Source organism: Nuphar pumila, chromosome 2 (assembly GCF_984573655.1).
Source record: "Nuphar pumila chromosome 2, dmNupPumi1.hap1.1, whole genome shotgun sequence".
Classification (NCBI taxonomy): domain Eukaryota; kingdom Viridiplantae; phylum Streptophyta; class Magnoliopsida; order Nymphaeales; family Nymphaeaceae; genus Nuphar; species Nuphar pumila.
The window spans coordinates 143,841,026-143,858,330 of NC_143250.1; the positions used below are offsets into that span (position 1 = coordinate 143,841,026).

General features: G+C 36.1%; 1 protein-coding gene across 1 annotated transcript in view; it reads right to left on the reverse strand.

Moving 5' to 3' along the window:
• The window catches only part of LOC149847432 (putative protein phosphatase 2C 11), a 53,665-nt gene that overhangs the window by 28,068 nt on the left and 8,292 nt on the right, over positions 1 to 17,305 (reverse strand). The window contains exon 6 of the mRNA XM_089997019.1: positions 17,154 to 17,245. Coding sequence (XP_089853145.1) covers positions 17,154 to 17,245 — 92 coding nt within the window. The remainder of the gene's footprint in view (positions 1 to 17,153; positions 17,246 to 17,305) is intronic.

The window sequence follows — 17,305 nt, forward strand, 5'->3', positions numbered from 1 at the left end:
GTATTTTTATTCCAATGTTTCTTAAGCAATTGGTTTTTCATATCAATAAAGAATACATTTTTATTTTTATTTTGTTTCCAGTTATAACCTTTTTAAGGGTTATGCTTTAGTGTCATTCTTGACACTTGCCCTTGTGAATCTAAGTTCGTGTTTCAAAGATCCCCATTTTATTTCATGGTATCAGAGTCGCGGAAGTACTAAATCTTGAGGAAAAGTTGCCTCGGTTTTTGTGCCCGTTTGCAAAAGTGTTCGCCACTTGAAGAGAAGTGTTTTATCACTTCATTGGGGAAGATTTCACATCTTGTTTCATTGTCTTTTTCTTCTTTCTTTTTCATTTTCCTTTTTGTTTCTTTTCTAACCCTATTATTTCTCTCCTTGTAATCGATAGATGACAATGATAAAGTCACCATCATGCCTATGAAACTAAGTGATATGAACTATGTAACATGGGCTTCAATCATGAAGCACCATATATGGGGAAAAGGCTTATGGGGGATTGTGGATGGTTCTGATTCGGAACCTAAGCTATCTCTTACTAAAAATGAGGGAGATAAAGAGGTCCCTCTATCAGAAGAGAAAATCAAGGCTATTGCCTCATACGAGAAGAAATGGAAAGAATGGAGAATATCTCATACGAAGATAATGTCATGGCTTATCAATAGCGTTGACATTAAAAAATGCTCAAGTCTTGCCAAATTTGATCATGCCGATAAGGCATGAGAATACCTTAAGAATATGTATTCCCTTAAAGATATTGCACACGTGTGCAACCTCTAAGAAAAAGTTCAAATGATGACACAAGGAGACAAAACTATTCGTGAATATTACAATGGGTTGTCCGAACTTTGGGAAGAACTTTCCCTTTTAAAACCAAAGTAGCATTGTGCCGAAGACATCGAACTTCGTCAGAAACAACTCGATGCTGAACATTTTTACCAGTTTATCATTGGATTAAGGCCGAAATTTGAAACCACTAAATCGGCCCTACTTCACCGGGGGGAAATTTCTTCTATTGTTGAAACTATTGAAGAGTTAACAATGGAAGAAAATCGTCTCCGGAAAGGTTCTTTAAAAATTGAAGATGATTCCATTTTAGCCGTGTCTAGACCAGAGAATCATGTTCGATCATATAGGCCTCCTCACTTTTGTAATGAAATGGTGGTCTTCAACAAATGCACGAATAACTCACAAATAAGTGTCTATTGGATACACTACAAGCATGACCCTTGAAAGGGTATAAAAGAAAGAACACTTGAAAAATAAATAATACTTTATTCATGAACAAAATGCTTAAGAAACATTGTTGTTTACATTGAAGGGGTTCACCCCTATATATACAAAAAAGTGGAAGAGAGAGGAGAGCTCATTTTGAGCTCTCCAAAAGAGACGTTGGAAGTCCAACGTCTCTTAATATGGTTGTTGGACTACAGTCCAACATCATTTATTATTATAGTTGTTGGACTATAGTCCAACAACATTTATTATAGTTGTTGGACTACAGTCCAACAACTATTTGCACAGTCAAGTTCCTGTTCCAACAGGAACTTGACTGGATCAAATATCTAGTTTTTATTGAACTAGATGCTAAAAAAGAAAATAAAGAAAAATAGAAAAAGAAAATAATAAAAGAAAATATAATAATATTAAATAATATATATATATTATAATTTACATTTTAACACTCCCCCTCAAACTTACGGTACAATGAGCGAAAGTTTGTCTAAGAGGAAGTGAAATCTGGGAGCAACGAGAGGCTTGGTAAAGAAGTTTGTTAATTGATATTTTGATGTAACATATGGCAGATCAATGGTTTCATGTAAGTATTCCTCTTTGACATAGTGACAGTCCATCTCAATGTGTTTAGTGCGCTCATGGAATGTCCGGTTGCTTGCAATGTAGATCGCACTTTTGTTGTCACAGCATATCTTTGAAGCTTGCGTTGCTTTAGCTCCCATATCTGCTAGCAATCGTCTGAGCCAAACAACCTCCATAGTGGTGGTTGCCATGGCTCTGTATTCAACTTTGGTGGAGGAAAGAGAGACTTTCTGTTGCTTCTTGCACCTCCACGAAATTAAGGTTTCACCTAGGAACACACAAAAACCAGTAGTTGAGTGTCTATTATTGGGATCATCTCCCCAGTCAGCATCAGTATATGCAATTAAATTTAATGAAAATGAAGCAGACAAGAAGAGTCCTCGTGAAAAAAAAGATTTTCAGTATCTAATAATACGCAAAATTGCTCCCATGTGCACGGAGGTGGGAGCATGCTGAAACTGACTGACTGTATGAACCGCATGAGTTATATCTGGCCTAGTAATGGAAAGATAAGAAAGAGCTCCAACAAGCTGTCTATAAGAAGTAGGATCATCAAGAAGTTCTCCATCATCAATTTTCATTTTAACATTGACAACTTCTGGAGTGTCTACTTTCTTATTATCTGTAATTCCAGACCTGAAAACAATATCAAGAGCAAATTTGGATTGAGATATCAAATACCCCCGAGGGGAATAAACAACTTCAATGCCTAAAAAAAATCTTAATAAACCTAAGTCAGTCATTTCAAAGTGGGTTTTAAGAAGAGATTTGATATTTGCAACTCCCTGTTTGTCGCCTCCGGTGATGATCATATCGTCCACATAGAGAAGAAGAATAATGATGCCTGCATCAGATTTCTTAACAAACAAAGCAGTGTCAGTTAAACAAGGTTGAAAACCAATATCAAGCATAACATGACTAAATCGGTCATACCAGGCTTTTGGAGCCTGTTTAAGACCATAAAGAGCTTTTTCTAGACGAAGAGCTTTACCCTTAGGGATACTAATACCAGGTGGGGCTTCCATGTATACTTCTTCAACGAGATTCCCATTCAGGAAAGCATTTTCGACATCTAATTGAAAGATAGGCCATGTTCTAATGGAGGCCAAGGCTATTAAAGTTCTAACAGTGGTCATACGGGCCACAAGAGCAAATGTTTCTTCATAATCGATGTCATACTCTTGGGCATATCCTTTTGCTACTAAACGGGCCTTATATCTTTTCAGGGTCCCATCACTTTTGGTTTTGACTTTGTATACCCACCTACAACCTATAGGTTTCTTACCCGGAGGGATATCTTGTATCGTCCAAGTATTGGCCTTTTCTAGTGCATCCAATTCTATTTTCATGGCTTTTATCCATTCTATATGATTTTTGGCTTGAGAATAGGATGATGGTTCAACATATGATTGTATTAATGTAATGGCAGCCCTATACGTGGGTGAAAAAGATTCATAAGACACAAATTTTTCTGGAGGTTTAGAGATTCTAGACGTTCTTCTAGGTGAGACTTCAGAGTATTTTTGTAATGCACATGGAAGATTTTGCTCTCTACGTCTTGAATATTGTAGACTAACATCCCTATGGATTCGCTCTTCATTATCATCATTTTCAACAACAATAGGACTTTGATCATTGTCAAGGTCACATCCAACATTACATTCATTGGATTTTGAAGTTGGATCAATTAAAAACGAGTATTTAGTGACATCCTTGGATTTTTCAAATTCAAAGAAGCTTTCTTTTTCCAAAAAAGATACATTTCTTGACACATATAATTTGTCATTTTGAAAATTGAAACACCTGTAGCCTTTTTTATTATCAGCATATCCTAAAAAGGCACATGGGATTGCACGAGAAGAGAGTTTGTCATTTCTGTTGGTGAAAACAAAACATTTGCATCCAAAGACTCTTAATCTAGAATAATCTGGAGTTAAATTAAGAAGCTTTTCTATTGAAGTTGTATTCTTTAATGAGGAAGATGGCATCCTATTAATGAGGTAGGTGGCAGTTAGGACCGCTTCAGCCCAAAAACTTTTTGGAACTTGATTTGCAATTAGCAATGTCCTAGTAGTTTCCATAATATGTCGATGTTTGCGTTCGGCTAGGCCATTCTGTTGTGGAGTGTGTGGACATGATCTTTGATGTGTAATACCATGTAAATTGAGATAGTCTTTGAATTCGTTAGACATAAATTCTCCCCCTGAATCAGTGCGAAAAACAGAAATATCATTTTGAAACTTATTTTTAACCATTTTATGAAATATTTGGAAGTTAGCAAAGACATCAGATTTATGTTTAAGAAAATAAATCCAAGTATGTCTAGAAAAGTCATCAACAAAAATGACATAATATATATAACCACCTTTGGAAATAACTGGTGCGGGGCCCTAAACATCCGAATGTATGAACTCAAGTGGTCGTGAGGAAACAAAAGTTCTACTAAGAAATGGTAACCTTTTCATTTTGCCAAGAATGCAGTCTTTACAAGAAAAATTTTCAGAATTACAAAATTTTTCCAAACTTGGAAAATATTGAATTTTAGACATGAGGATGGTCAAGCCTTTTGTGTCATAAATCCAATTCTAATTTCTGAATATTATAACAAAATGCATTCTTGGGTAATTCCAAAAAGTCCATGTAATAAAGTCCTCATTCTCTATGGCCTTCCCCAATCAGCTTCCCTGACTCGCGATCTTGTACCCAGCAACCATGAGAAGAGAATGAGATATTACATCCATAATCAGATATTTGCGAGACAGATAAGAGATTCAAGTTAAGTTTAGGGATATATCTAACTTCTGGGATAAAAAATCTTTTGGATTTTTTAAGATTTTCAAAATATCCTATTCCTTTTACTTCAAGAGATGTGTCATCGGCTGTAAAAACCTTTGACATACTTGAGTTATTTTTAAGACATTCGGATAGACTATTAACATTTGGGGTCATATGAAAAGAAACACCAGAATCTAAAAGCCAAGGAAAGTTACCTGGACCGGAGAAAGATGCAACTGCCGCTCCAGTTGAGGCTTCGGTTGAGGAGGATACCCCTTTGAGAAGAGGTTGAAGGATTTCCATCAGTTGAGCCATAGACACAGGTGCATCTTGATCTTTTGACTCGGATTCAACAGATGCAACTCTTTTTTCTTCTCTTCTTTTTAACTTTGGACATTGAGGCCTATAGTGCCCCGGTTCATGACAATGATGACAAATAACTTTTCTTTTATCAAAGTCGCCGTTTTGCATTCCAAAATGAGGTATCTTGTAAGTACGAGTATGATTCCCCGGTCTAGATACAGCTAAAGCGGAGTCATCATCAACTTTTTTAGTACTTTTTCTAAGTCTATTTTCCTCCATAGTAAGCTCTTCTATAGTATCAACAATAGAAGGAATTTTTCCACGATGTAAAAGGGCCGATTTGGTGGATTCAAACTTCGGCCTTAGACCATTCACAAATTGATAAAAATGTTCCATATCGAGTTGCTTTTGGCGAAGCTCGATATCTTCGGCACAATGCCATTTGGGCTCAAGAAGAGCCAACTCTTCCCAAAGTTCGGACAACTCATTATAATATTCTCGAATAATTTTATCTTTTTGAGTCATTGTCCGAACTTTATCTTGTAAATTGCATACATGTGCAATATCTTTAAGGGAATACATGTTTTTGAGGTATTCCCAAGCCTTATCGGCATGCTCAAACTTAGCTAGACTAGAGCATTTTTTAATGTCTATGTTATTGATGAGCCATGACATAATTTTTGCATGCCCTATCCTCCATTCTTTCCATTTCTTTTCATAAGTGGCTAATGCCTTACTCTTCTCTTCTTCCGTTAGAGGAACCTCTTTATCACCCTCTTTCTTGGTAAGAGATAGTTTAGGTTCCAAATCGGAACCATCCACTATACCCCATAAACCTTTTCCCCAAATGTGGTGCTTCATAATTGAAGCCCACATTACATAGTTAGTATCATTTAGCTTCATAGGAATGATGGTGATCTTATCATTGTCATCCATCTTTTACAAGGGTAAGAGAGGAATAAATAGGAGGAGAGAGAGAGAAAAATAAAAAGAAAAGAAAAAGAGTAGACAAAGGAATAAGAGAGCATACAAAACCAAAAATTTTTGTAGCACAAGTTCGCCTTTCTTCAAACAAATCTTCTTGAGCCAAGAACAAGGTGATGAAACACCTTTTGTAAATGTGGCACAAAAATCGAGGCGGAAGCACTTCAAGATCTAAGGATTTCATAGCTTTGATACCATGTAATGAAATGGTAGTCTTCAACAAATGCACGAATAACTCACAAATAAGTGTCTATTGGAGACATTACAAGCATGACCCTTGAAAGGGTATAAAAGAAAGAACACTTGAAAAATAAATAATACTTTATTCATGAACAAAATGCTTAAGAAACATTGTTGTTTACCCCTATATATACAAAAAAGTGGAAGAGAGAGGAGAGCTCATTTTGAGCTCTCCAAAAGAGACGTTGGAAGTCCAACATCTCTTAATATAGCTGTTGGACTACAGTCCAACAACATTTATTATTATAGCTGTTGGACTATAGTCCAACAGCATTTATTATACATCTATCTGCACAGTCAAGTTCCAACAGGAACTTGACTCGATCAAATATCTAGTTTCTATTGAACTAGATGCTAAAAAAGAAAATAAAGAAAAATAGAAAAAGAAAATAATAAAAGAAAATATAATAATATTAAATAATATATATATTACAATTTACATTTTAACAACTTTAACTGACAAAATGGTGACTATGATAAGAAGAAAGTTATTTGTCATCACTGTCATGAACCGAGACACTACTGACCACAATGTCCCAAACTTAAGAAGCTGAGAGAAAAAAGAGTTGCAATTGCTGGATCGGAGCCTAAAGATCAGGATGCATCAGTTTCCCTGGCCCAACTAATGGAGATTCTCCAGCCTCTCATCAAAGGTGCCTCTTCCTCATTTGAAGTTTCAACCGGCGCAGCAGCCTCATCTTTTTCTGATCTAGGTAAAATTTCTTGGCTCCTTGACTCTGGTGCATCTTTTCATATGACCCAAAATAATCAAAGTCTATCAAAATGTGTTAAAAATAAAAAAAGTGTGTCAAAGGTCTTTACTGCTGATGGAACTTCTCTTGAAATAGAAGGAATACGAAATTTTGAAAAAAATTATAAAACAAAGAAATTTTCTATTCAAAAAATTAGACATGTTCCCAAATTAAATTTAAATCTTTTATCTTTATCTCAAATTTCTGATTATGGGTATAATATTTCTTTTTCTTCTCATGGTTGTTGGGTACAAGATCGCCAGTCAGGCAAGCTGATTGGGGAAGGCCATAGAGAAGGAGGACTCTATTACATGGATTTTTTGGAAATGCCGAAGAAATCTTTTTGTTATAATATTCAAAAAATAGAGTTGGAACTGTGGCATAAGAGACTTGGTCACCTACATATAGCCAAAATCCAACATTTTCCAAATCTAGAGAAATTTTGTAACTCTGAATCATTTGATTGTAAAGATTGTATTCTCGGCAAAATAAAAAGATTACCATTTCAGAACAGAACCTTTTTCTCTTCAAGACCACTTGAATTAATACACTCGGATGTTTGGGGTCCTGCACCAGTAATTTCTAAAGGAGGATTTGTTTACTATGTTATTTTTGTCGATGATTTCTCCCGACATACGTGGATGTACTTTCTCAAACATAAGTCTGAAGTATTTTCATACTTTCAAACTTTTCATAATATGGTTAAAAACAAGTTTCAAAATGATATTACTATTTTTCGCACAGATTCAGGGGGAGAGTTTTTATCCACAGATTTTCAAAATTATCTTAAATTGCATGGCATCACACATCAAAGATCTTGTCCTTATACACCTCAACAAAATGTACTAGGAGAACGAAAACATCGTTATATTATAGAAACCACTAGGACTTTATTAATAGCAAATCAAGTCCTGAAAGACTTTTGGGCAGAAGCTGCCTTAACTGCACAGATTTTCAAAATTATCTTAAATTGCATGGCATCACACATCAAAGATCTTGTCCTTATACACCTCAACAAAATGTACTAGGAGAACGAAAACATCGTCATATTATAGAAACCACTAGGACTTTATTAATAGCAAATCAAGTCCTGAAAGACTTTTGGGCAGAAGCTGCCTTAACTGCCACCTATCTCATTAATAGGATGTCATCTTCTTCGTTACAAAATATCACTCCTATTGAAAAACTTATGAACATTTCTCCAGACTACTCTAGACTAAGAATATTTGGGTGCAAATGTTTCATATTTACTGACAAAAATGATAAATTTTTCTCTCGTGCGATTCCCTGTGCCTTTTTAGGATATGCTGAAAACCAGAAAGGTTATAGATGTTTTGACTTCAAAAATAATAAACTATATGTGTCTAGAAATGTTTCCTTTCTTGAAAAGGAGAGCTTCTTTGATTTTAGAAAATTAAAAGACGTCATTGTAACGAAGTATGCGAAAGAATCCAAGAATGCCAATGCATTCACTATGTCCAACACCGGACAATCAAAACAAGCATAAGAGAGGAAATCCACTAAGGGATATACGAAAAGGCCTTGCAACAAGGCTACACACATAAAAAGAATACTCCTTTTATTGGAGAGGAGCTCTCAAAAGCAATGCAAACATACAAGGGGATGCACCCCTATTTATACACCAAGGGAGACACTTGGGGGCTCCCAATAGAGTCGTTGGGAGCCCCTAACGGTCACAATTGTGACCGTTGGGGGCCCCAACGACTCTATGTGGGGCCCCTAAGTGGCTCAAAAGAAAAGATTAAAAAAATAAAAAAGAAAAAAATAAAGAAAATGAAAGAAGGAAAAAAAACAAGTACCCCTTATCGGGTACTTGTGAAAAGACCATAATACCCCTATCGGGTATTATGGTGAATACATCTATATATATATATATATATTTATATATATATATAGATGTATTAATACATATGTTTTAACACCCCCCTTCAAACTTTACGGGGAGATGACCGAAAGTTTGCCAAGAAACAAGAAGCGAGGAGCAGGAATTGCTTTGGTGAAGAAATCTGCAAGCTGATATTCTGAAGTGACGTATGGCAGTGTAACTGTCCCACGAAGATATTCATCAAGAACATAGTGGCAGTCCATTTCAATATGTTTAGTCCTCTCATGAAAGGTGTGGTTGCTGGCAATATAGATCGCACTTTTGTTGTCACAGCAAAGCTTCGAAGCACCGGTAATTTCGACTCCCATATCTTGAAGAAGACTTTGAAGCCACACAAGCTCCATCGTAATAGTTGTCATAGCCCTGTACTCGGCTTCAGTATAAGACAATGAGACTTTCTGTTGTTTCTTGCATCTCCAAGCAATTAGCGAATCTCCTAAAAAAACACAAAAGCCAGTAGTTGAGATTCGATCATTTGGGTTTCCTCCCCAGTCTGCATCAGTATAAGCGAGTAAATTTAAGGAAGAGAGTGAGGATAGGAATAGCCCTTTAGTTAAAGTATTTTTTATGTAGCGAATGATCCGAAGCACCGCACTCATATGCACAGTTGTAGGGGCATGCTGAAATTGGCTTGCAGAGTGCACAGCATGAGCAATATCAGGTCTGGTGATAGTCAGATAGGTGAGGGAGCCAATGAGTTGCCTGTAGGGCGTAGGATCATCCAGCAGAACTCCATCCTCCAGTCGTAGTTTAGCATTGATAACTTCTGGAGTTTTGACCTTTTTGTCATCTGAAATTCCAGATTTGGTACATATGTCTGCAGCAAGCTTCATCTGTGACAAAATATACCCTCGAGGAGAGTACGCTACTTCTATACCAAAAAAGTACCTGAGAAAACCCAAATCAAACATATCAAAATTATATTTTAACATATTTTTAACATTAAGTATACCACTTTCATCATTGTTAGTGATGATCATATCATCAACATAAAGCAGAAGGATGATGATACTATTACCTGCACGTTTAACAAAAAGAGCAATGTCAATATAACATGAACGAAATCTCAATTGTAACATGATAGCACTAAATCTATCATACCAAGCCTTAGGAGCTTGTTTAAGACCATATAAGACTTTCAATAGTCGAAGAGTTTGACCTTGGTTAACACTAATGCCCGACGGAGGGTCCATATATACTTCTTCATTTAACTGACCATTAAGAAAGGCATTTTTGACATCTAGTTAAAATATAGGTCATTTCTTAGATGATGCTACAGCAATTAGAGTTCTAACACTTGTCATGCGAGCCTCGGGGGCAAAAGTCTCTTCATAATGAATGTCATATTCTTGTGAGTATCCCTTAGCAACTAATCTAGCTTTATAACGTTCTAGGGAACCATCACTTTTGGTTTTGACTTTGTAAACCCACCGACATCCTATAGCTTTTTTATTTGGAGAAAGTTGAATTATTTCTCAAGTTTTAGCTTTATTTAAAGCATCTAGTTCAACTTCCATTGCCTTAACCCAATGAGGAATATTTTTTGCTTGATTATAGTGGGAAGGTTCATAGTAAGCGTGCAAGGCTATTAGACAAGCTCTATAGTTAGGAGAGAGAGTTTCATAAGAGACAAACCTATTAGGTGGAATTGATTCTCTAGAAGATCGCCTAAGGGAGGTTTCTTCTAGGGGTTCATTAAGTCGCAGGAATTTTTCTAAAGCACTAATAGGTTGTGCTTGCTCACGCCGAGTGTATACTTGGAGATTGTCACCATTAGTTGGTGATACCTCAATATCATGAGTATTTTCTAAACATTCTGGATGACTCAAGGAGACATTATTTGATTCTTCTAAAAGATCATTGATAAACATATAATCAATTTCATTTGGTTTTTCCAATATTTCAAAACCATTTTCATCTTCCAAAAAGGTCACATCTTTTGAAACAAATAACTTATTGTTTTTATAATCAAAGCATCTATAGCCCTTCTGATTTTCACCATATCCTAAAAATACGCATTTGATTGCTTTAGGTGACAATTTATCTCTTTTATGTAGAAGAACAAAGCATTTACACCCACATATACGAAGACGATTGTAATCAGGTGTTATATTGAAAAGTTTTTCATAAGGAGAGATATTCTTCAATTTTGAAGATGACATTTTATTGATTAAATAGGTGGATGTTAACACGGCTTCGGCCCAAAAACTTTTAGGAATATTTTTAGAAATGAGTAATAATCTAGTGGTTTCTAAAATATGTCTATGTTTTCTTTCCGCTAGACCGTTTTGTTGAGGAGTTCTTGGGCAAGATTTTTGGTGAAAAATGTCATGTTGTTTCAAATAGGATTGAAACTCATTTGATAAGTATTCTCCACCCGAGTCGGATCTAAGGGTGGATATGTGACTTTGAAATTGATTTTGAACTTTTGCATGAAATTCTTTGAAGAAGTTAAAAACTTTCGATTTGAAGTTAAGAAAAAAGATCCATACATATCTAGTATAATCATCAATAAAGGTAACATAATATGAATAACCACCTTTAGATAGGACCGGAGATGGTCCCCATACATCAGAATGCACCAATTCAAAAGGTCTTGTTGACATAAAGGTTCTAGTAGGAAAAGAAATAGACTTCATTTTTCCAAAAATGCAATCTTTGCAATTGATATCTTTTTCTTTACAAAACTTGTTTCCAAAAGGAAAAAGATACATTTTGTAGTAACTTGGATGTCCAAGCCTTTTATGCCAAGTTTCAATATTTTTGTCTTGGACATAAGTACAAAAGAGGTATTAGGAAGCGTTAAGTGATCCATAAAATAAAGATCCCCCTTCCTATGGCCTTGCCCAATCCGCTTCCCGGACCGGAGATCCTGCACAAAGCACCCTTGAGATGAGAAAGATATTTCACATCCATGGTCGGCAATTTGAAAAACGAAAAAAAGGTTAAGATTTAGTTTAGGAACTATTCTAACTTTTAGAACAAGAAAATTTTGAACATTTTTAGAATCAAGAGTTCCAATACCATTTATTTTGAGAAAAGTTTCATCGGCCGTAGAGACACAAGATATTTTTGAATTGGTGTGCACGTTGGTCAATGCATTTTCATGAGGAGTCATGTAAAAAGAGGCTCCGGAATCTAAAATCCAAGAGTATGTACCGGGAGGTGATGATGAGGCGATGGCGGCACCGGAGGTGGAAGAAGTGACCTTTAGAATTTGTTGGAGAGCCAAGGAAATTTGACCAAGAGTAGCTTTGAGATCCCCGTTTTTGCCTTCATCTTCTTTGGTGGAGGATTCCTCAACAGAAGCCACCTTTGGCTTGAATGTCCCATTAACCTTTGTGCAAACGGGTTTAATATGTCCCGGCTCATAACAATGATGACATATCCACCACTCCCTTGTTTACCAAAATGGGGTGGCTTGTATGTTTTAACATGATTATCGGGTTTAGATACAACAAGAACATCATCTATGCTTTCACTCATTCCATGCCTAGTCTCTTCTTGAGTGATTTCGGCAATAGCGTCTTCTAAAGGAAGAAACGTAGATCTATGGAGGAGTGAGGATCTAACTTGTTCAAATTCGGGACGAAGCCCAAATAAAAATTGAAACAACCTATCTTGTTCCATTTGCTTTTGCCTTAGTTCCACATCCTTCATATCCACCCATTTAGGCTCTAAAAGAGCCAATTCATCCTACAAAGGATTTAGAGCACTATAATAGTCTTGTATGCTCATGTCTCCTTGTTTTGTGGTTCTCACCTTTTCTTGCAAAAAATAAGCTCTTGCAAGATCCTTTTGGGTATACATACTCTTCATAAAAAACCAAGCTTCATTTACCCGGCAGAATTTTGCAATATTTGCACATACCTTAAGTTCAACATTATTTATAAACCATGCTAGGATTTTTGCATGGTTGCTCTCCCAATCTTCCATTTGGTGATGATAATCTTCAATGGCCTTGAGACGAGCATCACCTTCAAGAGCTTTCTCTTGATCTTTTTCCATCTTTGTGAGCTTAAGTTGGGGTTCCGGAACGGTTCCCATTACATAACCCCAAAGCTTCTTGCCTTTGAGATTATTCTCCATTGCAGATGCCCACATCATGTAATTTTTCCCATTGAGCTTGAATGATAGGTCGATCTTGACTTCCATTGCTACAAAAGGAAGATGTGAAAAAGAAAGGAAGTAGAGAGAGACACGATTTCACCTTAGAAGATCGTATGGCTCTGATACCATGTAATGAAGTATGCGGAAGAATCCAAGAATGCCAATGCATTCACTATGTCCAACACCGGACAATCAAAACAAGCATAAGAGAGGAAATCCACTAAGGGATATACGAAAAGGCCATGCAACAAGGCTACACACATAAAAAGAATACTCCTTTTATTGGAGAGGAGCTCTCAAAAGCAATGCAAACATACAAGGGGATGCACTCCTATTTATACACCAAGGGAGACACTTGGGGGCTCCCAATAGAGTCGTTGGGAGCCCCCTAACGGTCACAATTGTGACCGTTGGGGGCCCCAACGACTCTATGTGGGGCCCCTAAGTGGCTCAAAAGAAAAGATTAAAAAAAATAAAAAAGAAAAAAATAAAGAAAATGAAAGAAGGAAAAAAAACAAGTACCCCTTATCGGGTACTTGTGAAAAGACCATAATACCCCTATCGGGTATTATGGTGAATATATATATATATATATATATATATATATTTATATATATATAGATGTATTAATACATATGTTTTAACAGTCACTAAGTACTCCTTTTTGCTAGATCTAACATCAACATCTGATGAATATGACATTGACTGTAACTTTGATGATGATCAAAGAATTATTGATCTTAATGTTGAAAATGAAGAAGTTCATAGAGATACTAGTATTCAATATACCAGGCGACAAGAGTCTAATCCTCCATGTGCACTTGAAAAATATTCTAACATTCCAACTAGACAATCATCTTGAGTCTCGAGGTCTCCATGAAAGTTTGTATCATACGAGTCTTTCTCACCCACATATAGGGCAGTTATTGCATTAATTCACTCACATGAAGAACCATCCACATATTTTCAGGCAAAAAATGATATCAAATGGATAGAAGCCATGAAAGTTGAATTAGATGCACTTGAAAAGGCTTCTACATGGAATATTCAAGATCTTCCTTCAGGGAAGAAAACTATAGGATGTCGATGGGTTTATAAATTTAAAACCAAGAGTGATGGTACTCGTGAAAGATATAAAGCTTGTTTAGTAGCCAAAGGTTATGCCCAAGAATATGGGATTGATTATGAAGAAACCTTTGCTCTGGTGGCTCGTATGACAATTGTCTGAACCTTAATTGCCTTAGCTTGTATCAAAAAATGGTCTATTTTTCAAATGGATGTCAAAAATGCTTTTTTAAATGGAAAGCTAGTTGAAGAAGTATACATAGAACCCCCTCCTGGTCTAAGTATTCCTAAGGGTAAAGTCATTCGCTTAGAAAAAACTCTTTATGGACTTAAACAAGCACCAAAAGCTTGGTGTGATAGGTTTAGTCGTGTTATGATTGATATTGGTTTTCAATTTTGTTTAACTGACACTGCTTTATTTATTAAGAATTCTGATGCAGGGATCATTATGCTTCTTCTCTATGTGGATAATATGATCATCACCGGAAGCGATAAACAGAGAGTTGAAACAATCAAAACACTTCTTAAATCTTATTTTGAAATGATTGATTTGGGCTTGTTGAGATATTTTTTAGGCATTGAAGTTGCTTATTCTCCTAGAGGATATTTATTATCTCAGACTAAATTTGTTTTTTATATTGTTTTCAGGTCTGGTATTACTGATGATAAGAAAGTTGACACTCCAGAAGTTGTTAATGTTAAAATGAAGATTGATGATGGAGAACTTTTTGTAGACCCTACTCCTTATAGACAACTTGTCGGAGCACTTTCCTATTTATCCATTACCAGATCAGATATAGCACATGCTCTTCACACAGCAAGTCAATTTCAACATGCTCTTACTTCTGTTCATATGGGAGCAGTCATGCGTATTATCAGATACATCAAGTCCTCTCTTTCACGAGGACTTTTTTTATCTACCTCCTCTTCTCTTGATTTAATTGCATATACTGATACTGATTTGGGAGGTGATCCCAATAACAGACACTCAACCACTGGCTTTTGTGTTTTTTTAAGAGAATCATTGATCTCGTGGATGTGTAAAAAGTAGCAGAAGGTATCTCTCTCATCCACTGAAGCTGAATACAGAGCCATGGCAACCACGACCATGGAAGTAGTTTGGCTCCAACGACTGTTTGCTGACATGGGAGCTGAAGCAACAAAGGCTTCACAAATGTGTTGTGACAACAAAAGTGCGATCTACATTGCTAGTAACAGAACATTCCACGAACGCACCAAACACATCGAAATGGATTGTCACTACGTCAGAGAGAATATCTACACGAGATAATTGATCTGCCATATGTCACTTCAGAATATCAGTTAGCAGACTTCTTTATAAAGCCTCTCGCTGCTCCCCGATTTCACTTTCTCTTAGACAAACTTTCGCTCATTGTACCATAAGTTTGAGAGGGAGTGTTAAAATGTAAAAATGTACATATATATATATATAATATTATTATATATATATATATAAATACATTTTTCATTTCTTTCTTTTCTGTAATTTTTTCCTTTATTTTTATTTTTTGTCTTTATGTCATCTAGTTCAGTTTGAACTAGAATGATTGTTGCTAGTCAAGTCCTGTCCAAACTTGACTAGCAATAGAGTTGTTGGACTGACACATTCCCACAGCTCTAAATAGAGCTGTTGGACAGCTCTATTGAGTCCTCTTTCAGTTGTGTATATAAAAGGGTGCAACCCGTCTTGTATTTTTATTCCAATGCTTCTTAAGCAATTGGTTTTTCATATCAATAAAGAATACATTTTTATTTTTATTTTGTTTCCAGTTATACACTAACTTTTTAAGGGTTATGCTTTAGTGTCATTCTTGACACTTGCCCTTGTGAATCTAAGCTCGTGTTTCAAAGATCCCCATTTCATTTCAACTACCACCACCACCACCATTACAATCTCCATCACCATCACCAACTACCACTGCCACCACTATGATTACAATCTCTATCATCATCACAACTACCATCACCAATCGCCACCACCATAACCACCACCATCATCAACCCCACCGCCATCACCACTACTCATTACTAGTCTTTTCTTCTTCTTCATTTTAGATCAAGTAGTTGGTGATCCAAACATTCACTTAATTAAAAATAAAGGCAAGTATCTTCCTTATAAGACGTGCTTTAATATATTTTTGTAAAAAATAAATAAAATGAGATCCAAACAGGGCCTTCAAAGAAAAAAATTTATTTTTTCCTTATTTCTTTAGGAATAACTTCAAGTTGTATAGGATGCTCATCCAGTCAGGGCAACACCACTCTCCTGTTGGCAAAGCTTTACGAGGAAGAAGAGAGGGATATTTTGAGGGCTCAGGTAGTAGATGCTATTGTACTCTTCTGTAGAAGATCCTATGGCTTCTACTGTTTGTTATGCTTGGCAAAGTACATTGATTCCAACGGCATTGTATTTGTGATTTTGTTACCCTTGTCATGTTAATCAACCCCATTTTACTTAGGAATGCGCCCGTGACCTTCTTCTTGGCATTTTAACACAACTCCACATGTTATGCTGCTTTGGTGAAGGCAAACCAGCACTTATTGACAGACTGTCCTTTCCTCCACAAAAATTCAGCCTGACTTGCAAGTGTGGAACTTATCATTGGGTGGTTTGATTTCTAGAATAAGTACAATTTACATACAAGGAATGATTTCTATATAGTTTAAAAGGGGTCTATTTTTTATTTTCCTTAAAACCATTAACTAATCAGCTTCTCTAAGATGGATCTTTAGCTTCAAGCAAGACAAAATACTCCTCTGAGCTTGTTGCTTGGAAGTTAGAACATTAAGATGCCCACCGGAGCCATTGAGTGAAGGATACACAATATGCACCTTACTCCTTCCAATTTATCATTGACTGGCTCGCAGCAGCTCATACTGCAATTTGGAATATCTGTGATATGAAGATGGTGTTATAAAGTTAATGATTCCCTTTTTGTGCATGTGCATGAGCATGCAAGCTATCCACCTTTTCTATTCACAACAGGAAATTATAGAATTGCTTAGCCACACAAATGGAATGTTTTCCATTGAATGTAATTGACCAATTTGTAACATTTGAAAATCATATATATCTACAGAAATAAAGTCCAAGAACGTATCCACTCAAATCATATTTTAGATAATCCTGGAAACTTTAGAAAAATCCAGATGTTAAGTTGAAAAGAATCCCAATAGAATACCTTAATTTCTGGATCAGCAACAACAAATTGTTTCAGTAGTCTATCTCCAAATGCTCGAGAAACAGCAAGAACACCTCCAACCCTCCATGTTCCTAGGATATTCCATGACAACATATGGGAGAAAAAAAAGGGAGCAATGCAAAGCTTCAGAT